This window comes from Phalacrocorax carbo, chromosome 5 (assembly GCF_963921805.1).
Source record: "Phalacrocorax carbo chromosome 5, bPhaCar2.1, whole genome shotgun sequence".
NCBI lineage: Eukaryota > Metazoa > Chordata > Aves > Suliformes > Phalacrocoracidae > Phalacrocorax > Phalacrocorax carbo.
Genome location: NC_087517.1, coordinates 31,639,494 through 31,665,183, shown reverse-complemented (window position 1 = coordinate 31,665,183; position 25,690 = coordinate 31,639,494). Strand labels below are relative to the sequence as shown.

The following is a 25,690-nucleotide window of genomic DNA, read 5'->3' as shown; positions in this document are numbered from 1 at the left end:
AGCTTATTCAGCTAGGAAAGGCGTAAGTAATTCACCTTGTGGTCAAGCTGCTGCACAATTCTAAGCTTAACCTTGCATAGTTACCTTTTGCTTTTTTCCCACGCCCCCCTCTCAGTTTCACCACAAAAGCAGAAACTCCCCACGCTTACTACCAGGCTATTGCTCAAAAAGAAACCATAACCATTACAACCACCAGCAATGGCTTTCTTGGGCGTCCTCAGAAACCACTACGGCTTTCCTAAACTTTAGTAAATGAGGTAGCATTCAGGAAAACGTGCAGTTACTTCTAAGCATGCTGTCAGCCCAGCCCAGATATAAAAACTTTTGTTCAGACAAATTTAAGTAAGTACAACACTCCAAAAAAAGAGAGTTATAAGTGCAGGCACTGCAATTGTATGCCTCATTGTAGAAGAGAGACCATCTCCAGATCAAGCAGTCTGCACTTACTGCACACGATGAAAAGCAAGGAAAAAAAATCTACAAGGTTTTAGCTGGGATAGAGTTATTTTCTTCACTCTAGCTGGCATAGTGCTGTGCTTTGAACTTAGCATGAAAAAAATGTTGAGATAACACACAGATGTTTTGGCTGTTGCTGGGTAGCGCTTGTACTAGTCAAGGACTCTTCCAGCTTCCCATGCTCTGCTGGGTGCACAAGAAGCTGGGAGGGGAGGGGGCACAGCTAAGAGAGCGGATTCAAACTGACCAAAGGGATATTCCATATCATGTAACATCATGCCCAGTATGTTAACTGGGAGGAGCTGGCCGGGGGAAGGAGGTAGCAATCGCAGCTCAGGGACGGGCAGCGTCAGTCAGCGGGTGATGAGCGGCTGTATCCTTCATGTTTCTGTGGGTTTTTTTCCTTTTTTTTCTTTCTTTCCCTTTCTTTTCCATTTTATTCTATTAACATTATTGTCATTATCATAATCATTATTATAGTTATTATTTTATTGTAGTTATTAAACTGTGCTTATCTCAACCCACAAGTTCTTTTGCTCTTCCGATTCTCTTCCCCATCCCACAGCGGTGGCGGGCAGTGAGTGAGCGGCTGCGTGGTGTTTAGTTGCCAGCTGAGGCTGAACCACAACATAAACATTCATCTATAACAAAGTTTATCAACATAGTTTTTATTAGTCTTACGGAAAGTGTATATATGTGCACATGGACAGTTTCTATATTAACATAAAGTTTTCTATTTTCATAGAAGCTTGATGAATTGCAATGTTATTTTATCCATAATCATTCCGATAGGCTTTTTCTTGTATGCGTAACACCATTCTCCGAGCATAAAAGTCTCTGTATTCCTCGGGTAGTTCTTCAAGTGTTTTCAAGGCCCTGTCCAAGATCTGTATAGCTCTAGAGGCTGCCATGGGATCTTTATTTCCATAAGTGTCACTCTTATCATAGGACTCGGCAGGAAGGTGCTTCCAAAAGACATTCAGTGCCACTCCAAATTCCTCAGAAATTACATTGTGGAACCACAGAGCTGTAGAAAGAACAGTGTCTAAAATGAAAATTATCTGAAATTTCCACATGACTCATAACAATTGTCAGAATTGCCGAAACTAAATCTAGTTGAGAAGAAGCCTCAGCTTCTGTATTTTTTGTTTACTCATCCCTGAATATATCGCATTGTACCAAATTTAAGAAGTTCTTCAAGACATTTATGTCGATCCATAACTTCACACAGAAGTAACAATTGCTGAAGTATAAAGAGATACTCAAATGCAAGCAAATGATAAGCATGTCTAAGATTAAAATAAACAACTTCTCTGTTCACCTCACTCATGTCTACTCTGATTCCAGGTATCTGTTTTCATAGATTTAGTCCCTAACCTTGCACAGATTGTCCAAGCACTAATGTAAACCGCCAGCATCAGCCAGGTCACCCATGCAAGTTGCTTATCTCTTCATAGTAAAGTCATGAGTCTTTTCAGTTGAATCATCATGGCTGTGATAAGGAAGCAAAGACATCTTTGCCTCATTGAGTACATTTTAAAAATAAGTTTAATATGGTGTATTTACCCTATTTCAATTTTAAGCCAAAAGACTGAATGCCGTACTTATTGCAGCTTAGTTGCTTGTATGTGCTGAAGACATAGAAAAGCTTATTCTGAGAAATGAACATGAAGTTTCTTTCAGGTTACTAAGAGGGGCTGCTGCTACCTTCTCCATAATAAACACACGTTTGTCAAAGAACGTACCGTTTTTTCAGTGATACGCATTCCAGAATGCTGACAAAGCTAGCACCATTCTTTGTACTCAAAAATAGCTATACTACCCTGTCATTTTTAAGAGTGCCAAGTGTGTCTTAAGTTTGGACCAGCACTTATACTGGCAAAGACAAACTAGTATCTGTACTGCATAGAACAAAACAGAAATTATGTATGCGGACATTAGCAACAGTGTGTCATACCTTTCACTAACCGTAGCCAAAAGTTTCTTTAGAAAGAAACACAAATGTTCAAAATTAAGTAACGAGTCCAAGGCCGAGAATCTATTTTAAAACTTCCTAAAAACCTACTGCCTTCTCGTTTACTGGCCTGTTTATATTGCCCAGATAATATTAAAAGCAACAGAATAGGTATCTGCCACAAGTTCATGATGAGTTAAAATAAAAAATTAATAACAAGCAGGAGTGGTTCAATAGGAGTAACAGTACCACCCGAAATTCCATCAAATCACGTGCTTCATGGTTCTTAAGTGCCAGAGCTACAGAAGAACAGAAATGGTACTTCACTCAAATTCTGTCTTCAGAAAACTCAGGTCACTGAAGTAGTTTAGGAATTCACAAGTTGTGTATAATGCTAATCTATTAAGACACAAATTCAGAAGCATTCTGTGTAATCTTGAGGGAAGGTAAGATCTGTAGGTAGATATAGTAATACCTTTTATTAGGCTAATTAGTACAGTTGGGAGAAGTAGACAAGTTTTGCCAGTGTCTTCAGATGCTCCAACTTATAACACAGAAATGCTTTAGTAACCTCTTGCCATCCATAGAAATGAGAAATCGCAAACAAAACTGTTTAAAATAAACACAGTATGGTCAGGAACTATTTGTAACTTACCTGGAATAAATAACACATCTCCTGCTTCCAGAAAACATTGATAGCGCTTGGCTTTCACAAAAAGGGGATATTTCTCTAAGTCTGGGTTATCCACATCCAGCACCTGTGACTTAGTTCCTAGGGAAGTTTTCAGAATAATGAATAAACACTCCTATACTTCCAACAGTAACAAAGCATTATCACATTGCTGGAAATGCAGTTTGTGAATCAAATTTAATACTGGTTTATTGTTCTGTAGCTCTTCTAAAAACCAGGCAAACCTCATTTACTGAAGAGACATGTTCTCCTGTTGTGTATATTTCTTCTGTTCCCACCTTATTAACACTAGAAGACACTTTCCCTGACATTTAAAACACCAGTTTGAATCCAGACAGAACACTGTACTCCTCCACAGTTAGGTGCTGAAGCAAGAACCAGACAGAAAGCTGCTGTGCTCCTTTGCAACTTTCTAAACGTGCCCAACCAAAATGCTTAGCTTTGACTAAAACAAACAGGATCAGAGTTAAGGGACTAAATGACTTCTTTTACATCAAGCTGTCTGTTAGTGACTTTTTTTCCACAGTGCAACGCTTGTGAGCTGGAAAGGCAACTATGATCACCAAACTCTGAACTAGATGACATGCATACCTGATAAATACAAATACGGTGCATCTCGAGGACTATACAAAACAACTCGTTTTTTCCCTGTTACTTGGATTAAGAAGTTATCCATTACCTGGAATAAGCATAGTAAGAGAGATGTCAGCCAAGAGTTAAGAACTAATACGTAGCCTGCAAATAATCTAAAATATCATTAGCTTGAAAGAGGGAACTATTAAGACCTTCATATTTTAAGAATTAGCTAAAAGAGCTTCCACATATAGTTAATCTAAAAAACTCAAGAATGTGAGTTACTTTATCCCCTTAGCTGCACATTCTTGACAAATAGGATACCTGGAAACACAATACTGCTTTCCAACAACTTTGTGTTTTTCCTTAAATAGAAATCAAGTTCTTCCATCTTAAAACACAAAGACATACCATACTCTAGACATATAAACCAGCAAAATATATTATAAAACATATTTGGGATTCCTTTTCTTTTTCAGTGTTACTCCTACCTCATTTTGCTGACTTTCTATTGATAAAGGATTCTTTTTCCTAATTATAATGCAAAAAACTTTTTCTTATAAATAAATTTATTCAGAATTACACTGCACAATGTTAGAAGACAATCTTATTTGGAATCTACTGCACTGCAGCAACAGACCACCACAATCATTGTACAATTGCCAACAATCTGGCCATTATAATAAAAAATTAAGGTAATCTTGAAGATGAAAATGTTGAAAGTTACTGTGTATCAGATTTTTAACTGAAACTCAAAACAGTAAAAAAAAAAAAGGAGAAAAAATTCACACATCATTTAATCTTACAAGTATGGAACTGGACATAAAACCAGTAAGATAGTATGCCCGCATAATACATCTATTTAAAATTCACTGTACCACTGAACGTGATTCATTTCACTATTTCAAAATATGTGAAGTTTGTCATTAACTGATCCTTGTCAGAGGTTTTCACCTTAATATCTCAACTCTATATGCCATCTGCAACATTTTATGCTAAACACATATATTACCTACATCATAATGGGTCCATAACTGTAATCCAGCTGAGCTGATGCGGAAGACACTAGAGAAAAACTGTTCCTTCTCAAAATACTCTGGAATCTGAACATCTTCTGCCAAAATAGGAAACTGCTTTCTGATATCTGCAATATCCTGAAACAAAAAGGACATAACCCTTAGAGAACCATATATGCACATTAAAATAAGGGAGCACTTCACTATCATTTCCTATCACATGAAACACAGGGCTGGAACTTCAGCATTGGTGAATAGCTGAAAATAGCAATGCTTTTTGCCTGGTCAGCCTTTCAGCACTGACTTGGTCAACGATATTCATAAGAACAGCCAGAGAGCTGCTTTGAACCCTGGCTGCTAGAAATCACACTGAAGTAGCAAGAGATCATCAGGAATCCTTTTATATTCGTTTACAACAAAAGCTAAAGAATGGGAGGTGAGGAATGTACTCTTCAGTGATCAGCTAAACTCTTGTATAACAGCAATTATTTCAGATACTTAAGATTAAATATTCTGACCTAAATCCAGCCAGATTCACAGGCCAAGTGACCATAAACAAGTTGTATGACTGTACCACACAGCCAGTGGATGACAATAGGCTTCTTAAAATATTCCTAAACTGCAACTTTACAATATTAGAACTGTAATCTCAAGTAACTTACCTTCCTAGCATCTTCACCCACTGATCGCAAATAGTACTTTTCATCCTGAAGAGAACACAAGAAAAGAATTGCTTTGGGTTTTTATTAAGAATTACAAACACACTTAAACAAAAAGTGTGTATTTTCTCATTAAGCTAATGCAGGGCTTCATTAAAATACGGAACAAATAAATGGCATTTACAAATTCAGCTACTTTGCTATACTGCCTTTCCTCTACTGCTCCCTGCTGTTCATCTCAAGAAATGGGAAAAAATGTTAACTGAGACTAGAAGAGTAAAGTAGGGGGAGACTTGTCAACTGCTCCAGCATTGCTGTTACTGAACAGGTTCAAATTAAAATCTGAATTTGCTTTAAGTTCTTCAGAACACTGATACAGGAATATATTTCAACTGGCTTCAAAACTTACAATGTCCTATGTAGCATAAAAGGTGAAGAGCATGTCTGCATTCAAAACTGCTTCCTAATCACAGTTAACTAAAAAATCCCTAGTTCAACCACCGATACGTAAAGGTAGCCACACATTTGCTACTCACAAATTAAGTTACAATAAATCTGTATTTTGATAGCAGATGTAATCAGACTCTGAAATACCTTCATGACATTTTCTTGCAAAACGCATGAATGATACAGTTGTTATTCTAAAGCAAGGTTTGATTTCTAAATTTTATGCTGAAAATTTTGCTCATGTAAGCAGTTTTGGTTAACAGAAACAGGATGACTGAAGTTAACCACACTGTACAGACACAAAACAACTTTTACTTCTGCCCACATTTTTTTCCCTTGGCTCCAAGCCACACAAAACAGTTCAATCTAAGATCAAGTGCTTTACTGGAGTAAGGCTTTAAATTACAATTCATCATTTTCCCCTCCACATACTGGCAAAAAAACTGACAGAAGAAACTGTGACACTAAGGAAATTACCTCAGAAAGAAAATACTCCTTGTGTTTGACTTCAGCTGCTCTTCGTACAAACACATCAAAAGGCAGAGTTCTGAAATTTAAATATTTATAATTTATACAATGAATCAATGTCATCAACACATGGTCTAAATGCCAGGTTTAAAATCATAAGCTCTCTTACCGTATCTAGTATAACTGAAGATGCAATATGCCACTTTTATTTTTTTTAAACATGGTGACTAATCAATGTTTGCAGTGGATGTTTGAAGAGTTCTACCAAGATAGAAATCCTGCATTTACAAACCTCTCTGCTTTAGTAAATTGTTCCCAATATATGTCCAAACAGAATCATGTAATTGCTGAGGCTGGAAGGCACCTCTGGAGTTCAGCCCCCTTGCCAAGAGCAGGGTCAACTACAGCAGATTGCCCAGGACAGCGTCCAGTTGGGTTTTGCATATCTCCAGGGATGAAGACTCCATAACCTCTCTGGGCAACCTGTTCCAGTGTTTGGCCACCTTCGCTGTAGAAGAGGGGTTTTTTTAAAAATAGTTTAACAGAATTTCCTGTATTTCAACTTGTGCCATTGCAATTTGTTCTGTCACTATGAACCACTGAGAAGACTCCAGCTCCATCTTCTTTACTCCCTCCATCAGCTATTTATTCACTTCGATAAGATCCCTTCTTGAGCTTAAGAGGTCTGAATGGTTTGAGTCACAGCGCAAGAAATTTCCTCCCAGTCAAAACAGACTCAAACTGTGGCCAATGCCTGACAGTACCTGCTTAGACTATTTCTCTAATGGTGTGTCATTTTTAGGCTTGTTTACTGTCAATTTTTATAAATTTGCAGAAAAGCTCAGCATCAGGAAAACTACATGTACATATGTTTATATCTGCATTTTCTGCTATGAGTTTGTGAATTAAAACAGATACCTATCTTCATTTGTATATCTATAAAATTTATTTCAGTTATCTTGACTTTTTTTATATACGAGCTACCTCAGCTGAGCAAAACACAGGAATCTTGTTATTTTCAAGTGTTTCTTTACAGTTTTCCTTTAATTTATTAAACACAACTTCAGAAGATTAAAAAAGAATCACTGGGTGTTAGAGCCTGTCCCTCTGAAGTCAATAAAAGTGTTAGATATTTATTTAAATAATGCGAGGTTTTCGTAAGCATTACAGATTTTGGCATCAGTTCATAACTGAATGGCAAACTAAGCATAAGTAGTAATAGGACATGTATTCATTGTCATGAACATTATGTTATGAATTCAATGTTATGATGATTCAACTCACCATCTCAACTCATTAAGTGTCACTGTATAACGAATATATTGCATGTAAACATCAAATTTCAGAGCAACCACCAACTAGCCAGGGCTAAAAAGAAACTACCCTCAAGCAAATTTTTTTTGTGATTCTGTTATCCCTTCTACCATAATGTGACCTGCATCTGACAGTACTTAGACCACTTCTCTATATGCTTTAGGCTTGTTTGTAATAGTCAAATACAACAACCACTGAAGCCAACAGAAAAATAAACAAACAAAAACCAACCCTCTGACTTCAGCTGAACTGTTTTATCACACCCGTTTACATTTTCTACTGAAGAAGGTGAGACCACAGCTCCACAACAGCTTAAAGTGATGCATGCTGGTGCTGCCACAGCTCTGCCCTTGCTGTCTACCCTGGTCATCCCATCTCCTCTCTTATGCTAGCACTGGCACACATCTGACCTCATGGTGAACCTGCTAGCAAAGCTAAAACAGCAGAAAAACATTCAGATTTCTGCAGCACATCACAGCGTGGCTGAATGAGTTCCAGAACCAACGCAAAGACAGGGTAGGAGCATGCAACTTACAACAGGACTGCAGTACTACTTGCATGCATCAGTTTAAAATCATGGAACTGCATGTGAAGTCCTCAGTGTTTCTGGTCTTTCAGTTCTACTTATTCTACCTTCATATTAGAATGAGGGGCTTGCTGAGGAAAGGGCAAAAGCCTCCTGAATTCCAAGTGAAGTAGGTGAAAGTCCTAACACCTGCTATAATGAAGCACCATCAGAGCACCTTCGCATGACTGTCTACAAACCTGCTAAAACCAGCATGCCGGATCAACTGTATGTGAACCTGCAGTAAGAGGTGTTATAAAAAGAAGCAAAATAGAGCAGAGAAAAGGAGATATGACAAAGTCATTCAAGTATGACCTAATTTCAAAGATTCAAAAGTTCGTTATGCAGTGAGCAGAATATAGCATGATTATAACGTGTTTTTTTCCCCTGAGCAACAGGCTCCACTCATAGAGACTTATAGCTTGCTTACACTTACAGCATAAGCTTCTGCCTTCTTAAAGGTATAACAGTCTGAACACATCTTGTTCCCTCTTGGGGAAAACAAACGACAATTAAAATAAAGGCATTTACCCTTGAAGAGCAACACAATGACTGAGATTAGATGAACTCTGACGAAATGTTTTGGCAGCTACATGAGAAGAACTTCAGAGGGGATCAAGAGTTTATGTGACCCACATCATGACTAAAGAGCTGGTGAAACGTGTGGTATCCAGTAGTTTGAACATTCCGAGAACTGCACGTGCTAACTTTGGAAGGAGCTTGGTTTTAATCAGTAACATCCCTCTAGAGTGGAATAGCAAGCATGCCTGCCACATGCCAGCATTCAAAGAGGTTCAGACACATGGCAAGTCAGAAACTAGCACTATTCAGTAACATATATATAATATATATAAACATATATATACTTATAACCATATAATTAGAAAAAAATAGCGTATCATCAGTATCAACGATTTTGGGGTGTGGGGTTTTTTTTAATTTATTTTTTATTAATGCCAGCAAATGCCAGACTTAAATTTCCTAGAAGAGTGCTCTGTGAAAGTACCTTTATAACACTTCTTCACGCCATCACTTTTAAGGCCCTGTTTGGCCCCTCCTTCCACCCTATAAGTATTTATTCAGGGTGTTGAGATATTTGTGGAATAAATCAAGGACAGCACTTTGATACTTAATTTGAAGTTTTCACAAAGTATCTTCATACTCTCACCCTCAGCTTCAAACAGATGCAAAGTATGCCTGCAAGTTACAAGCACGTGCCTTTAAAATACAAAGAGGCCTTGGAATGAAGTACCTATACACAAAGTTCTTACTGAGGAAGTCCATCTGTGGCACTGCAGAAACATGAATCTTTACTTCTTTGGATCCTTCGGCTTGGCTCAAGTAATCTACTGTCCATTTGGTTGTGCAAGTGCCCAGTTCCATTGCTTTCAGCACTACTGGCTTTCTCTAAGGAACAGAACAAATTCAATGGTGAAATAACCACAGCATCCAGCAGAAAAAAAAAAATTAGTTTTTCAAACACGCAAAAAAGTCAGTTGAATGCTGGGAGCCGCTACACAAAGTCACAACTGATCTGTTCACAAATGAACAAAGTGAATCAGAATGCTGAGCGTTGAAACAAAACACAGTAAATCGTGGGACTGCTTCTCTATCTACATGCTCTTTCCTAGCAGGAGGAAGAAGAATACAGAGAGGCAAAGACAATTCTAGGACTCACTTTGTGCTGGCGCCATTAAGCCAGGCAAAGGAATAGCTTTAGTCGTTCTGGCCAGAGATTAGCAGAAAACAAACAAAAGACCATACAGTTAAGGTGCAGGCTGGGAGCTCTGGTGGTGCTATATGCTCGTGAAAGCAGCTCTTTCCACCTATATTAAGGCTCCTTGGTGCTGATAACCACAAACGGCTTTGATCCAGTGCACAAAAAATAAATCAGCAGAAAGATGCTTTGGCTTTGAATCGGGACCTTGGAGAAAAAAAGGAGCACTGGCGACAAAGCAAGAAGAACAGCAATCATGCTTTTTTTAGCCACTGTCAGAGCAAAGTGAGCTGCCAGCGCGATCAGCTGCCACAGCATCTCGGCAGCTCAGCGGAGATCTGCCCGCAGAGATCTGCCCGCGCGGCCGCGGCCCGCTCCAGCGGCGGCCCCGCCCGCAGCACCCGGCCTGCGCCCAGCGGCCCGCCGCGGCCCTCCAGCCCCGCCCTCCGCGCTCGGCTGCGCCCAGGCGAGGAAGCGGAGCCGTACCTGGGGGTAGATCTCTCGTAGGAACCGCTCCCGCGTCACCCCGGCCAACCGCGACACCGACACCACCGGCTGCTCCCGCCGCGCCATGGCCGCCGCGCCGCTGACACGCGTCCGTCTGCCGCCGCTCCCCCCCACGGAAAGAAGAGCTCGCGCAGAAACGTTCCCCGCGCCCTCCCGCTAAGCAACGGCCTAGGGCTAGCCCTGGGAGCGGGGGTCCTGGGGAACACCGCGCGCTCCTCCGAGCCAGCGCGACCCAGAACCGCCGGTGGCCCGGACCTCCACCGCCTCCGGAGGACGCCCTGCCGCGGTGGGGGAACCGTCGTCGTCCGCTCTGTTTCACGCCGGAGCGGGCGCGGCGGGGGCCGGCAGAGCGGACATCATCATGGCGCTACGCGCGGCTCCGGGCCGCGGCCGGTGGCTCGCGCGCGCGTTCGCGGGGCCGGTGGCGGCCCGGGTCCCTCCGCTTCTCCCCACACTATCTGCCGCCGCCGCCGCCGCCACCTGGGCCCTGCCTCCGGGCGGGCTCCGCCCGCTGCGGCCTGCCGCCCGGTTCGCCAGCACCGGCGGTCAGGGTCCGGAGGACGAGGGTCCGCAGCGGCGGGTGGTGGTGGTGAGGATCACCAGCCCCCTCGCCTGGCTCCGCACTCGCTTCTATTACCTCCTCATCCGCCTCTACTTCGACCAGGAGTTCAGCGTCGAGGAGTTCACGCGTGGGGCCAAGCAGGTGAGCGCCGGGCGGGCGGCGGGGCTCGGTGCGGCGCCGCGGGGAGGCAGAGCGGCCCGGAGAGGGGTGCTGCCAGATGCTTTGGAGGCTTCAAGGGAAAACCTGTCGCCTCTCTGCTGGTTTTCCTAAAATGACAAAGCTTAGGCGGGCACGGAGCTGCCGCATATATCTGTTTCTCCAGATTTATGAACCCGGTCAGCTTTGTCAGCAGAATGTGCTGCTCTCAGGAGTTAATCGTGTAAACATTATAGTTACCCGCTGTGAAACTTCAGTTGTTATATTTCATTTAAACAAAAAACCCCAGCCCTAAACAACACGCCAGTGGTACGGGACAGAATGTTAAAATGCTTAAGAACAATTCAGGAGACTCTGTTTTTACTTGGTGTAAAATCCTATACATTCTGTCAGCATTTCACAAGTACACTATGTGAATATGTAGAGGTGTTATTGTATGTAACTATACCTGCAGAATTGAAGGGGGAAAGGGGAGCTGAGTTTCCTGAAGCTCAGAGACTAAACCAGATTTGTAAAGAAATTTTGTAAACTGGAGCTTCAGTTTTGACTGAAACTAGGAGGTGAGCTGGGAAAGGGGAAGAGGAACAATATATTTACAGGGAAAGACAAAGACTATTTGAATTATCAAAAAGAGAGTAAAACTACCTTACATAGATTGCTGTAATGCCTTTTTTGAGTAAGCTGTGCATTCACTTGCCTGTTACCAAAAGGTTTGATGCTTTAAATAAGATCCTGAAAAGAAACCTGATGTTTTTATTGGTTTATGGAATAATTTTTTTAATGCTGGAGGGCGTCCATCTAAATGGTGATATACTCTACAAACATTTAAATCTGAAATCATTGAGTATTTGGGTAGCTTGTCATATAATGATGGATTTGTCTGAAAAATAAGCCAGCCTAGTGTTATTTGTTCATGTATTTCTCCTTTTTTTTGTTGTTTTGGTAGGCCTTTTCTGTGGTTTCAAAGCTGCTGTCTCAGCATAAACTTGACCTGCTGGAGGAACTTGTATCAGCAGAGGTAAATGCTTTCCATCTTTTATTCTAGCAATTGATTTTCTATGATGAAGCAACATGCATTCAGCCTTCCATTTTCTACAAATACTGCCAGATTAGTTTAATTTGGGAAAAACAGTGTAATGCTGTCGTGGTTTAGCGGCAGCTCAGCCCCACACAGTCGCTCGCTCACTGCCCCACCGGTAGATGGGGGAGACAATCAGGGGGGTAACGCTCGTGGGTTGGGATAAGAACAGTTTAATAATTAAAATTAAAAGAAAACAACAGTAGAAATGCAATGTAAAGGAGAACAACGAGAATTAAAAGAAAACAACAGTAGAAATGCAATGTAAAGGAGAACAACGAGAGGCGCAAAGCCCCGGGGGAGGGGGGAAGGGAGGGGAGAGGGGGAACGAACCGCCGGAACAAACTGCCCGCGCCGCAGCCGCGCGCCGCCCGCTGACCCGACACCGCGCCGCCTCCGCCCTCGCTGCCACTGCCCCCACCTCAATATATTGGTCATGGTGTCACATGGTATGGAATGAACCTGCCATTGGCCAGTCGGGGTCAGCCGCCCCCACCATGGCCCTGCCCCTCCCAGCCCCCCCCGCCACGCGGCAGAGCGCGGGAAGCTGGAAAGGTAGCCGACCCCCACACTGAGGAGAATTAACCCCTTCTCAGCCAAAACCAGCACATTCTCCACCCCTTATTCCATACCATTTACACCATGCCCAGGTCCCATATGATGCAATACAACCATACCAACCACCACCCCTCCCCTTCCCATCCTTTAACATAATACACAGACATCATTCCCTTAGTTCATGGACCTTCCCTGTACAATATCCATTAAAAATGTCCATTGAGTTCATCCAGTCCATGACTCTGGGCTCCATCTGTTGTATCAGTCTTTCCGGGTGGGAGAGATGGTGTGTGGCGCTGGGTCGCTGCATACCGAGTCAGTCATCGTTCCATCACTGCTGCACAGCTTGTTTCATAGTTGATCTTCCATGGGTTGGGAGGCTCGTACTCTGATATCATTGGTACAACACAGAGGTGACACACAGTATTATATAGCAGTTCACATTGTGCCATGCAGTTCATTGACTGTTTTCACCCAAAATCAAATCCCCTTGAGGCACACATCGGATTTCTCCATCCTCCCGCATCACCCACCAAGTGCACCCAGGTCCTCGAGCAAAAGCAATCCCACGAATGGGTTTGCCTTTGCCGGAGGCAGGAAGAACCCAGACTGTTTTGCCCAGCATACTTTTTGTGTGCACTACAGGGACTCTATCCCCTTCCACAGTACGTAAGGATTCTGACTGGGCAGGGCCAGCTCGGTTGGCAGATCCCCTCGTGTTGACTAACCACGTGGCTTTTGCTAAATGTGTATCCCAGTGCTTGAATGTTCCACCCCCCATTGCTCTCAGTGTAGTTTTTAACAGTCCATTGTACCGTTCAATTTTCCCAGAGGCTGGTGCGTGATAGGGGATGTGATACACCCACTCAATGCCATGCTCTTTGGCCCAGGTGTCTATGAGGCTATTTCGGAAATGAGTCCCGTTGTCTGACTCAATTCTCTCTGGGGTGCCATGTCGCCACAGGACTTGTTTCTCAAGGCCCAGGATAGTGTTCCGGGCAGTGGCGTGGGGGACAGGATATGTTTCCAGCCAGCCAGTCGTTGTTTCTACCATTGTAAGCACATGGCGCTTGCCTTGGCGGGTCTGTGGGAGTGTGATATAGTCAATTTGCCAGGCCTCCCCATAGTTATATTTCAGCCATCGTCCCCCATACCACAGAGGCTTTACCCGCTTCGCTTGCTTGATTGCAGCGCATGTGTCACATTCGTGGATAACCTGTGCAATAATATCCATGGTCAAGTCCACCCCTCGATCACGAGCCCACCTGTATGTTGCATCTCTCCCTTGATGACCTGAGGTGTCATGGGCCCACCGAGCTAGAAATAGTTCACCCTTATGCTGCCAGTCCAGATCCACCTCAGCCACTTCAATCTTGGCAGCCTGATCCACCTGCTGGTTGTTCCGATGTTCTTCAGTGGCCCGACTCTTGGGGACGTGAGCATCCACATGACGTACCTTTACAACCAGGTTCTCTACCCGGGCAGCAATATCTTGCCACAGTGCGGCAGCCCAGATGGGTTTGCCTCTGCGCTGCCAGTTGCTTTGCTTCCATTGCTGCAGCCAGCCCCACAAGGCATTTGCCACCATCCAGGAGTCAGTATAGAGATAGAGCACTGGCCACTTTTCCCGTTCAGCGATGTCTAAGGCCAGCTGGATGGCCTTTACCTCTGCAAACTGGCTCGATTCACCTTCTCCTTCAGCAGTTTCTGCTACTTGTCGTGTAGGACTCCATACAGCAGCCTTCCATCTCCGGTGCTTTCCCACAAGGCGACAGGACCCATCAGTGAACAGGGCGTATTGCTTCTCATTTTCTGGCAGTTGGTTATACAGTGGGGCTTCTTCAGCACGTGTCACCTCCTCCTCTGGTGATAATCCAAAATCTTTGCCTTCTGGCCAGTCCATAATCACTTCCAAGATTCCTGGGCGACTGGGGTTTCCTACTCGAGCCCGCTGGGTGATCAGTGCAACCCATTTACTCCACGTAGCATCAGTTGCATGGTGTGTAGAGGGGATGTTTCCTTTGAACATCCAGCCCAGCACTGGCAGTCGGGGTGCCAGGAGCAACTGTGCTTCAGTACCAACCACTTCTGAAGCAGCTCGAACCCCTTCATATGCTGCCAATATCTCTTTTTCAGTTGGAGTATAGCGGGCTTCGGACCCTCTGTATCCCCGACTCCAAAACCCTAGGGGTCGACCCCGGGTCTCCCCTGGTGCTTTCTGCCAGAGGCTCCAGGTAGGGCCATTCTCCCCGGCTGCAGTGTAGAGCACATTTTTTACATCCTGTCCTGCCCGGACTGGCCCAAGAGCTACTGCATGGACTATTTCTCGTTTAATCTGTTCAAAGGCTTGTCGTTGCTCAGGGCCCCATTTGAAATCATTCTTTTTCCGGGTCACTTGATAGAGAGGGCTTACAATCAGACTGTAATTTGGAATATGCATTCTCCAAAAACCCACAACGCCCAAGAAAGCTTGTGTTTCCTTTTTGCTAGTTGGTGGAGACATGGCTGCTATTTTGTTGATCACATCCATTGGAATATGACGACGACCATCTTGCCATTTGATTCCTAAGAACTGGATTTCTCGTGCAGGTCCCTTCACCTTACTTTGTTTTATGGCAAAACCAGCTTTCAGAAGGATTTGGACTATTTTCTCTCCTTTCTCAAAAACTTCTTCCGCTGTGCTGCCCCACACAATGATGTCATCAATGTACTGAAGGTGTTCTGGAGCTTCTCCCTGTTCCAGTACAGTCTGAATCAGTCCATGGCAAATGGTAGGACTGTGTTTCCACCCCTGGGGCAGTCGATTCCAGGTATACTGGACGCCCCTCCATGTGAAAGCAAACTGTGGCCTGCACTCTGCTGCCAGAGGGATTGAGAAGAATGCATTAGCAATATCAATTGTGGCATACCACTTGGCCGCCTTTGACTCCAGTTCGTATTGAAGTTCTAGCATGTCTGGCACGGCAGCACTCAACGGTGGAGTGACTTCATTCAGGCCACGATAGTCTACTGTTAGTCTCCACTCTCCATTGGACTTCCGGACTGGCCATATGGGACTGTTAAAGGGTGAGTGGGTCTTACTGATGACTCCTTGGCTCCTCAGTTGGTGAATGAGTTTATGGATGGGGATCAGAGAGTCTCTGTTGGTGCGATATTGCCGCCGGTGCACTGTTGTGGTGGCGATTGGCACCTGTTGTTCTTTGACCTTCAGCAACCCCACCACAGAAGGGTCCTTTGAGAGACCAGGCAAGGTAGACAGCTGTTCAGTTTCCTCCGTCTCCAAGGCAGCTACACCAAAAGCCCACTTGTAACCTTTTGGGTCCTTGAAATACCCTTTCCTGAGGTAGTCTATGCCAAGGATGCACGGAGCCTCTGGGCCAGTCACAATGGGGTGCTTCTGCCACTCATTGCCAGTTAGGCTCACTTCGGCCTCCAATACAGTTAGCTCTTGGGATCCCCCTGTCACTCCAGCAATGCTGATGGGTTCTGCCCCTATATAGTTCGATGGCATTAAGGTGCACTGTGCGCCGGTGTCCACTAAAGCTTTATACTCCTGTGGGTCGGACGTGCCAGGCCATCGGATCCACACAGTCCAGTAAGCCCGGTTATCCCTTTCCTCCACCCGGCTGGAGGCAGGGCCCCTCTAGTCCTGATCATGGCAGTCACAACTCACTTCCTGCAAATGTGAATCAGGAGTCCCTCTATTACACTTAGAAATAAAATCTGCGCTTCTACTCCTCTGTCTGGGGACTTGTTCACTGGAAATTGGAGCAGCAGCTTTCCTGGAAGAGCCCCCCTGAGTGACTGTTCTTCCTTGCAGTTCATGCACTCGTGCCTGTAGGGTCGAGGTAGGCTTGCCATCCCACCTCATCATGTCCTCTCCGTGGTCACGCAGGTAGAACCATAGGGTGGCCCGTGGTGTGTATCCCCTTCTTTGAGCCAAAGGACGCTTATTCCTAACAGCTGAGACACTGCTCTGTCGAGGTGGGGAGTAGGACAGATCTTCTTTGAGTTGCTGGACCTCTTGGGATAGTTTCTCCACAGCAGAGACAAGCGAGGAAGAGATATTTGTGTCGTAATCTCGGAGTCTATCTATCACCTCTGCCACCGTTGGTGTCTCGTCATCTTTCCAGGACATCACTGCCAATGAGTTTGCATGCGAAGATGGTGCGCTCCGTACAAACTTCCGCCACATGGGTCGTGTGCACTCGGCTTCATCTGGATCTTTGGATGACCGTTGATCATCCAGGTCACCATAAATCACCTCAAACACAGCTAATTCCCTTAGATACTGGATGCCTTTCTCCATAGTTGTCCATTTTCCTGGGCGATATGTAACATCTTCTTTAAAGGGATACCTTTCCTTCACTCCAGACAGGAGTCGCCTCCAGAGGCTGAGGGCTTGTGGCTTTTTTCCTATTGCTTTGTCAACGCCCCCTTCCCCAGAAAGGGATCCCAATTGTTTGGCTTCTTTTCCCTCTAGTTCCAGGCTACTGGCCCCATTATCCCAGCATCGGAGCAGCCAGGTGACAATGTGCTCACCTGAACGACGGCTATAATCTTTTCGCATATCTCGCAACTCGCTTAAGGACAGGGATCGGGTGGTCTCTATTTCATTTATTACTTCTCCCTCCTCTCCCCGCGATGGCCCTGGTTCTTCATCATCCCGTTCTAAACGAGTTGATGTCCGCTTCCAATATTTTGTCTTGTGTATGGGGGCAACTGATACTGGTACGGGTTTATTTTCTGAGCTAGCTCTGGTACTTGTTGTGGGGGTTTGAGTGGCTGCAGTGCCTGTCGTCCGGGCTGGATTGTCTACAGCGCCAGTCACTTTGCATTTCAATCCAGAGACATTCTCTTCCCCCTGGGGGCACTGAATGCTGTTGAGCAGGGCTCGGTATGCATGGGCCAGACCCCAGCATGTTGCAGTTATCTGTGTCTCTCTGGAGTTCCCAGCGTAACAACATACTTTCTCCAAATATTCTACTAGTTTTTTAGGATTCTGCACTTGTTCAGGGGTGAAACTCCAAAACACTGGGGGTGCCCACTGCCCTAGGTATTTGCCCATGCTATCCCACATGCCCTGCCACTCGTAACTATCAAGCCTCGGGGCAGATTTCTGGGTGATATTCTTAAGTTGCTTAGTCAAAACCAAAACAACCTGCCCAAAAACTAACAATAAGTGCACCTTAACCACCCAAGGATGTTCAAGATACAAAGACGTTGTTGTAACAAAGGCACAGACATCATAGAACAAAGTTGCAAAGGTATTATTCTGTATTTCCTCCATATAAAATCTCTCAGAGGAGGAGGTATAATTGCTAATTGCCTCAACAAGGTGGTATCCAAAGTACAGTAACGGTTTCAGCAAAAACCCCAAATACCAGATAAAGCTGAAAACGAGTGTTTGTATAACAAATCTTGTAGGCAAAACGTTACTGATCACAGCAGAACACAGCAGACTCAACAAACCAACACCAATCTGTAACACCAACTGCAAAAAGGACAACATGGTGCTGTGACCAGCAGCTGTTGTTATCTCCAACCCTCGAGCCCCACGTTGGGCGCCAAAAAGACTGTCGTGGTTTAGCGGCAGCTCAGCCCCACACAGTCGCTCGCTCACTGCCCCACCGGTAGATGGGGGAGACAATCAGGGGGGTAACGCTCGTGGGTTGGGATAAGAACAGTTTAATAATTAAAATTAAAAGAAAACAACAGTAGAAATGCAATGTAAAGGAGAACAACGAGAATTAAAAGAAAACAACAGTAGAAATGCAATGTAAAGGAGAACAACGAGAGGCGCAAAGCCCCGGGGGAGGGGGGAAGGGAGGGGAGAGGGGGAACGAACCGCCGGAACAAACTGCCCGCGCCGCAGCCGCGCGCCGCCCGCTGACCCGACACCGCGCCGCCTCCGCCCTCGCTGCCACTGCCCCCACCTCAATATATTGGTCATGGTGTCACATGGTATGGAATGAACCTGCCATTGGCCAGTCGGGGTCAGCCGCCCCCACCATGGCCCTGCCCCTCCCAGCCCCCCCCGCCACGCGGCAGAGCGCGGGAAGCTGGAAAGGTAGCCGACCCCCACACTGAGGAGAATTAACCCCTTCTCAGCCAAAACCAGCACAAATGCAAAACAGGGCAATTGTTTGTCCTGCAGCTTTTTTATGTTTAGTTTCAAGGCATGAAGTTTAATTTAAAGTTACTGTATTTAAAAAACAGAACAAAACAAAAACCTCCAAATTCTTGCAATTGAGCGTAAGGACCTGTTGCGAAGGGATTCAAAGGTGGTGGGTTCAGGATGGCAGGCAGAATTGCATACTTCTGCTGGTGTAGGCAGATAGCTGACGCTTTCAGTCTGTGCACCAGAATTCTGATGAAGAAAGAAACTGGTTTGTGCTTATCCCTGCTGCACTAATACATTCCCACCCCCCGAGGAGATCATACAGCCGTTACTGGTTTTGTCTGGAAGGCCAAAAGGTCTTCTGTCATGGTCTTAGGAATATGGCTGAGCTGGCTGGTTAAACATCAGTGCTGTGTATTCTGTGTTTTTATGAATTTTTAATTGCTGAAGTTGTCTTGGCCTTCCCAGGGGACGGAGGTAGCAGATGCATCAGAGTCAAGTGGAGGAGATACTTCAGGTCTATGTCTGCCTTCTTACTGGCTGTCGGCTTGGCCTGCCCTATTGCCACCCATGCCTTTGCAGCAGAAATTTTGGTGCTGTTCTAGTGCATCCCCAATGGACAATCTTGCCTCCTCCCTCTGAGGAGAGATAGCAATAAAATGTGAGTTTGTTTCTTACAGTTGTTTTGAAAGAGCATCTCCTCTTCCTCTGCTCATCTTAAATTCTTCAGGTGATCACGTTAACATTGATCCAGAGACCTCATGTAACCCGAGCATGTAGTGGGTGAGGCTGTGATACCATACGACTTTGTTGTTTCTTTGGCCAGTGAATTTTATACTGGCAAAATGTACTAGAAACCAACGTCTTCTAGTGAAGATCTCCTGCTTCCATGTGGCCTCTGGATTTGTTTGTTATTAAAGTGTGGCAACTCAAGTTAGGCCAAAAACTGCGTATGAGCTAAAAATAAGCACTGTACAGCTTCATCCTTCCTTGTGACATGTCTTTCTCATGTGGAGTTTGAGGTGGTGCTTCTGTTCAGTTTGTGTAACACACCCTTTTTCTACTTAACACAACTATGTCGGTCTTAGGGCACTCAAATACCATGGATGTGAATGCAGTATGGTACTTAAGTCCCAGAGCAATGATTTTTTCAGTCTTTTCTGATTTGCAAGTGTTTGAACTTTTTTAATGAGAATGTGGATCACAAAATGACAAAGGTAAACTTAGTGGTAATGGAACTGATTTTCAATGAAATTAATGAAAGGTAACTGAGAAATAATTTAATCAAAAGCTAAGGAATATACACATAGTGAGAAATCAGCAGTGAGAAGGCAGAGTGTAGGAGTCTAAGTATGATTGTGGACGCAAGCTTAACTGGTCATTTCTGGGCTTACATGCCTTGCTTTGCAACTTCTGTTTTGATAGTAGCTTTTTCTAAACATTTTTGAAAACACTTTGTTTTCATTGGTTTGACCATTAGATGGGTTGTCTTTAATGTCGCTGAATTAGGGTTTGGAAGTGCTCAAACTTCCCAGTGCTTTTTCACTTCTGCTGTTGAATATGTTGTATGGATGTTTTAGCGGTATAGTTCATTTTATTAACTGCAGCAGAAAAGATTGTTACTTCAATTTCCTAATGAAAAACTGACAGTTTTTCTGAATTTAGGTACTTCAGGTGCTGAAGGAAAAGATTTCTTTGCTCCCTGACAACCACAGGGATGCTTTAGCAGCTGACATTGATGCAATCATGTACACAACAGAAGGAGATGTTCGCATTTACTATGATGATGATGGTATGTTTAGAATTCTAAAAGATTTCAGCAATGGGCAGCCTTGTTTCCTGGTTTTGCTACTAAGCAGGCATCCTCCTTACAGATGTGTTTTTTTGAGTACTGTTTCTCATTCCTTGTTTTATTGTTTCTAGTTCATCTAGAACCTGAGAGGTTATTGTAAATAAGGTACTATTTGGACTTCTGTTTAGGTCTTGCTCATTCCTTCTCTTCTGTAATTTTAGATTTTTACATTATTAGTCCTGAGCAATCTCAAACCACTCAAAAACAATTATTCTCCTATATGCAGAAAGCTGTTGCTTCAGCAATGAAAATGTATCTTCCAAGAAGAATAGTGAAGGCTGGATAATTACATAAATTCTGCTGTCTTCACTTCTATTCAGCTTTCATGGAATATACTTTGTTCTAGGACTTCTTTTTTTTTTTTTTAATAAGCTAATGATGAGCTCAAACAAGTTTTTCTTGTTTGAGCTGGTTAAATACTGCCATTATGTGCTCAGTTCACTATCGGACACAGTTGAGATGGTTTATAGTTTAACCATGGGTCTTCCAATGAGCATTTCAAATTGTCAGAGCCAGTGAGGTTTTTTCCTACTTTGAGGATAGGAAGGTTTTTTTCTTCTTAGTTTGCTCTGGAGTTTCAACTACTCTACGTACTTTTGTAGCATCAGTAGTTGGCTTTAGACCTTGTAACCAGCGTTTCTTCATGCTGTTCAATTATGTAGTGTCACACAACACTCATGATAAAATACATACCTTTTTACAGAGTGTATTTTTATTGTTGCTAAACAGCACGAATATGGCTTTAAATAGCTTTATTGTTTGTTAGTCTATCTTGCATTCTTTATGGCTGAAGGCAACTGCTCTTCTAGGGTCTCACTAGAATATATGCTAGATAGCAATTAGGAGTATTTGGCCATTGAGAAAAATGAGGTCTACCTTTTGCTTTGATTTATTTCCAACAGGAAGGAAGTTTGTTAGTATTCTGATGCGTTTCTGGTATCTGAATGGTGCTAACCTACCTGATGAAGTACCAGGTGAAACCAAAGTTTTCCAGATTGTGTTTGGAGATGAAAGCACAAAAGAAAAAAGACATCTTTTAACAGCAAACTATGAGTAAGTTTACATGTCCTCTTCCCCCCACCCTTCATGTACATGGGCTAGCTGTGTGGAAAGCAGTTTGGCAACTGAAAGCATTCACACTGTGCCGGTGCAGAACTTGGTATGTTTTAATTTACCATGATTCTAATCTCAGTTCTCATCCACCTTTCTAGTTTTTATTCTAGGCCAAATTTTTAAAATATACCTTAAAGTCATTATGTTATTACCTTGCTTCTGAGTTGAGATTAATGGGAATTCTTTCTCTGTCAAGAAAAGCAACAGTTGAAGCACTGAATGAGGTTTCTGATCATTTCCTATTCTGCGACAGCTTTCAGGAAATAGGCCAGTATCAGTCCTTGTTTCCCATTTCTTGTAGCACAAGTAACAGCAGTGCAGTCAAGCCAAGCAGTGAAGTGTGGTGCTGTTGACTTCTCTCTTCCCACACAAAAGTCATAGCAGCAATTAACTGAAAAAGTAGCTCATGAAAGAGGAAATTCTTTACCAAAATGCTTTCTGCAGAAAGGCAGAACAAAGCAGGTATCACCTGGTGTTCAGATAATTCATGCCACTCTGATCCAAGCCCTCAATGCACACGTTAGCTAGATGGATTTTCATAGAAAAGCTTGTAAGATCTGTATTACTTAACTGATCTCAAAGCAGTGCAGAAATATCTGCATAGTTAGCAAAACGTACTGAAAATAACATTCTCAGAAGTAGGAAAAAGTGTGGATTTTTGTGAGAGAAATGCAATATCATTAATGACTTTTATGCCCACGTTTGAAATGGAGAGACTATGGGGTCTAGGTGATCAGGAGCTCTGAAACAAAGGAAACACACTGAGGACACCAGTGCTTTTTGCCTGGATGGATTTTTGTGGGTCCATCACTTAGCCGAATTCAGCATCTTTTGTAGAGTTGGAGGCTTCTGAGGCTCCATTAACCTCAAGAGCCTCCCCTTAAAGCCCTAAATACCTGTTCCTAATCCTCATCAAAAAGATCTTTGCAAGTAAATGTTTCTTCTGCTATTTACAGTGCTAACCTAAGCTGAAATGGGCAAAGATACTACAGGCCTTGGAAGCCTAGTGTTAAGTATTTGGGTGTCTGGAGAAGACAATTTCCAGGAGTGGATCTGCATGTAATTGCAAAGCAATGAGATTAAACTGCTCTTGTCCCCAGTTTGCAGGTTGGGAGCTTGAATACTCAGCTTGAAGCTCAGACTTCCCTTTAGGTGACAAGCAGTCAGAACTGATGTGCTTAGGAGGAAGGCATTAATGACAACAAAAGGAAGATTCTTTGAAAATAGGGATGGATGCTTTCATTTTCCTATCAACAACTGCAGAAATTTCTTTCAGGGAGATTCAGTATTACTGTTAGCTTGATCTTCAATGTTTTTATGAAAATATATTGTCTTTTGAAGTACAGTTGAGTAAAAATGAAAATTTGCAGGTAGGATGCGTAGCATGTGATTTCCCTTTACAATACAGTTACCATCCCATTAAATGAAACCTGTTATTTAGAGGTGAAGATCTGCCACAAAGCTGTATTCATAGTTACTGCTATGAAAACTGGATGCTTTCTTGATATCAGGGTCTTGCTGTTGCTGCTTAATCCTATCTGTAGGTTTTGAACCAAAGCACTCTGAAGTCCATGCATTTCATATCTTACTATAGAAATAAGTTTGATCTTCCATTTTGGGGCATAAGCATCAGAGTCTAACGAGCTTTTACAGGAGTAACTTTGAAATAAAATATTTCTTCATGATTTCCTGTGGGTGATCCTAAAAGAGCTACTAAATTTTAACGACTCTTCACTTACTGTCTTTCCAGGTTCCAAAGGGAATTTACAGAAGGAGCAAAACCAGACTGGACAATTACACGGATTGAGCATCCAAGGCTATTAGAATAAATGCCTTCTGCAGTCTTTTTATGTATTGTTGTAAATGTTCTGCTATAACAAACTGGGCTTTTTTTGGTCTCTCTTCCTTTCCTGCTTTCTCCTCCAAAAGAGGGATGAATTTTGTATGTTTGATTTCCCAGAATTGTTCCTGAAATTCACAATATGCGTTACAATAAAGCCTTTTCCCTGGAACAGGCTAGTACAAGTTTAATTAGTACTAATGCTCATCTAAGGCATTTACACAGCGCTGTTTCACGCAAGCCAGTATTACAGGTATGTCGACTTCCTACATTCTGAGAAGGAATGGTACTACTAGAAGATAAACAACACTTTCATGGCTGGTGGCCCTTCTGAGTTATTTTCATATGTTTCTTTTTTCCCTAGGGACCGTACAATATATAACTGAATAGTATGCAAGATGAAATACGGGTAGATGGACTTCTTAAATTGTCTAGCCTCAGCAGTTCATTTTGAGGTAATCTCGCTTTTGAATATATTTGAGATTAAGAAGGTTAGAGCCATTATCAGTATTTGGTACAAGATTGGAGTAAGAAAAAGCTTTTAGCATTGCACTGGGAAATGGATCAAAGATGTATACATATATATTTTGAAAAATAAAAACAACATTCCTTTCAATTCAATAACATACAGGCAATTCCAAGTTTAGAGGTTTATGAAAGAAAAATAAATCGAAAACATGAATTTAAAAGAGGACCCAACAGTGAAACTAAATTAAGTCCTCTGAAGTGCTTATTGAAGAAATGAAAAAATCATTAAAAATAGATGTTGCAATTTAGCAATTTCCCAATTCTCAGATTATCTCTGTTTCTGGAACGTGAGATCCCTGGGGTAAGTAACTTGAGCTTTTTATATGCAGATCAACAGGAGATCATCATAACAGGTTTTTAATCCCCTATCTCAACTTCAGAGATAAAGCTAACTTTCTACCCAGGCATGCTGTAGAGATTCATGCAGTATTTTTAAAGTGTAAAGTAAGTATTACTGTGATTCACAGTAGTTGTAGTTGAAAAGTAAAAAGTAAATTTTCTGTAGTTCAGCTCTTTTGATGCAGTGATTTAATGAGAATCATTAGTTTAAATCATTAAGTTGAAAGCTTATCAACAAATTTTTATGTGAAATCTTGCCAAAACAGTTATCGTATTTTGCTCTGCCTTAGCAGCAGCAGCCTGGCCTTATAATGGAGAATCGGTGATTCGTCCTCTGGAAGAGAGCCTTGTCTTCAGGGGAGAAGCAAAATTCTGTATTTAAAATTATATATAGCCATTTTGTATGCAGTCAGTCTGGAAGAGTTTGAGGCAAAGCGAAAAAATATTTATTACTCTGTGGGCCATTTGCTGGAGTGATGCTAAATGGTAGCATGTCTAGTTTGGCTACTGAAGGATGTGCTGCAAGAAGCTGCAGTCAGCCATATTTAACATAGTAACAGGAGAAACAAGTAGAACACTAGTGAAGTGTGCAGATGCACTTAGAAGTCATTATTATAGAGCAAAAGAAGACAAAAGCCAGTGAAGCCACCTTTATATTCAGGAGTGTCTGCTTTCACATTGAAGTGAGGTCTTTCACAATGAACAGAGGTCTACCTAGAAATGCTGGTATATCTTAGTTTTTAATTTGGGTTACTTTATCAGTATCTTTTTTTGTTTGATTGGATATATCAAAGTAGGAATCTCTGTCATGACTGATGAGGGATTGCCCTTTTACTAGGGAGTGCTCCATTTTTGGAAGCAAAGGCAGAGTAGACCCTTCTATATAACTAATAATGAAAAAAGTTTTCTGTTTTGTATAAAATACAAAGCATATATAAAAAGTATAAAACAAGTATAAAATTGACTTGATATGAACATGCTCTAAATTGATGATAACATGGTTTTGCTGAAAAAAAGAGTTGTCACTGGAAATTTGCATGCACTATTTTTATTCTTTCAAAGTTGTGTTTGTCTTGTGGGTTGGGGGGGGAAGTGGCTGTTAGTTGTTTAGGGTTTTTTCCCCTCTAATCTTAATTTTAAAAATTATCCTGGAGACTACAAATCTCCATCAGATGC

At 42.8% G+C, this 25,690-nt stretch overlaps 2 protein-coding genes across 3 annotated transcripts; one reads left to right on the top strand and one right to left on the bottom strand.

Annotated features, from left to right (window-relative positions):
* Positions 1 to 1,108: 1,108 nt before the first annotated feature.
* On the bottom strand, positions 1,109 to 10,464 carry TYW5 (tRNA-yW synthesizing protein 5). 2 transcript variants are annotated; one of them, XM_064451932.1, is made up of 8 exons: positions 10,347 to 10,464; positions 9,396 to 9,550; positions 6,274 to 6,343; positions 5,353 to 5,397; positions 4,691 to 4,828; positions 3,693 to 3,780; positions 3,066 to 3,182; positions 1,109 to 1,483 (listed from the first exon to the last, which is right to left on the bottom strand). In XM_064451932.1, the coding sequence occupies exons 1-8, from the start codon at positions 10,431 to 10,433 to the stop codon at positions 1,227 to 1,229; spliced, it is 957 nt and encodes a 318-aa protein (XP_064308002.1). In that variant the 5' UTR covers positions 10,434 to 10,464; the 3' UTR covers positions 1,109 to 1,226. The 2 variants fall into 2 exon arrangements, with proteins under 2 accessions (XP_064308002.1, XP_064308003.1); XM_064451933.1 differs by lacking the exon at positions 3,066 to 3,182.
* Positions 10,465 to 10,588: 124 nt separating this feature from the next.
* Positions 10,589 to 23,819, top strand: MAIP1 (matrix AAA peptidase interacting protein 1). The gene is made up of 5 exons (XM_064451934.1): positions 10,589 to 11,070; positions 12,032 to 12,103; positions 20,508 to 20,634; positions 21,597 to 21,747; positions 23,558 to 23,819. The coding sequence occupies exons 1-5, from the start codon at positions 10,729 to 10,731 to the stop codon at positions 23,634 to 23,636; spliced, it is 771 nt and encodes a 256-aa protein (XP_064308004.1). The 5' UTR covers positions 10,589 to 10,728; the 3' UTR covers positions 23,637 to 23,819.
* The last annotated feature ends 1,871 nt before the right edge of the window (positions 23,820 to 25,690 follow it).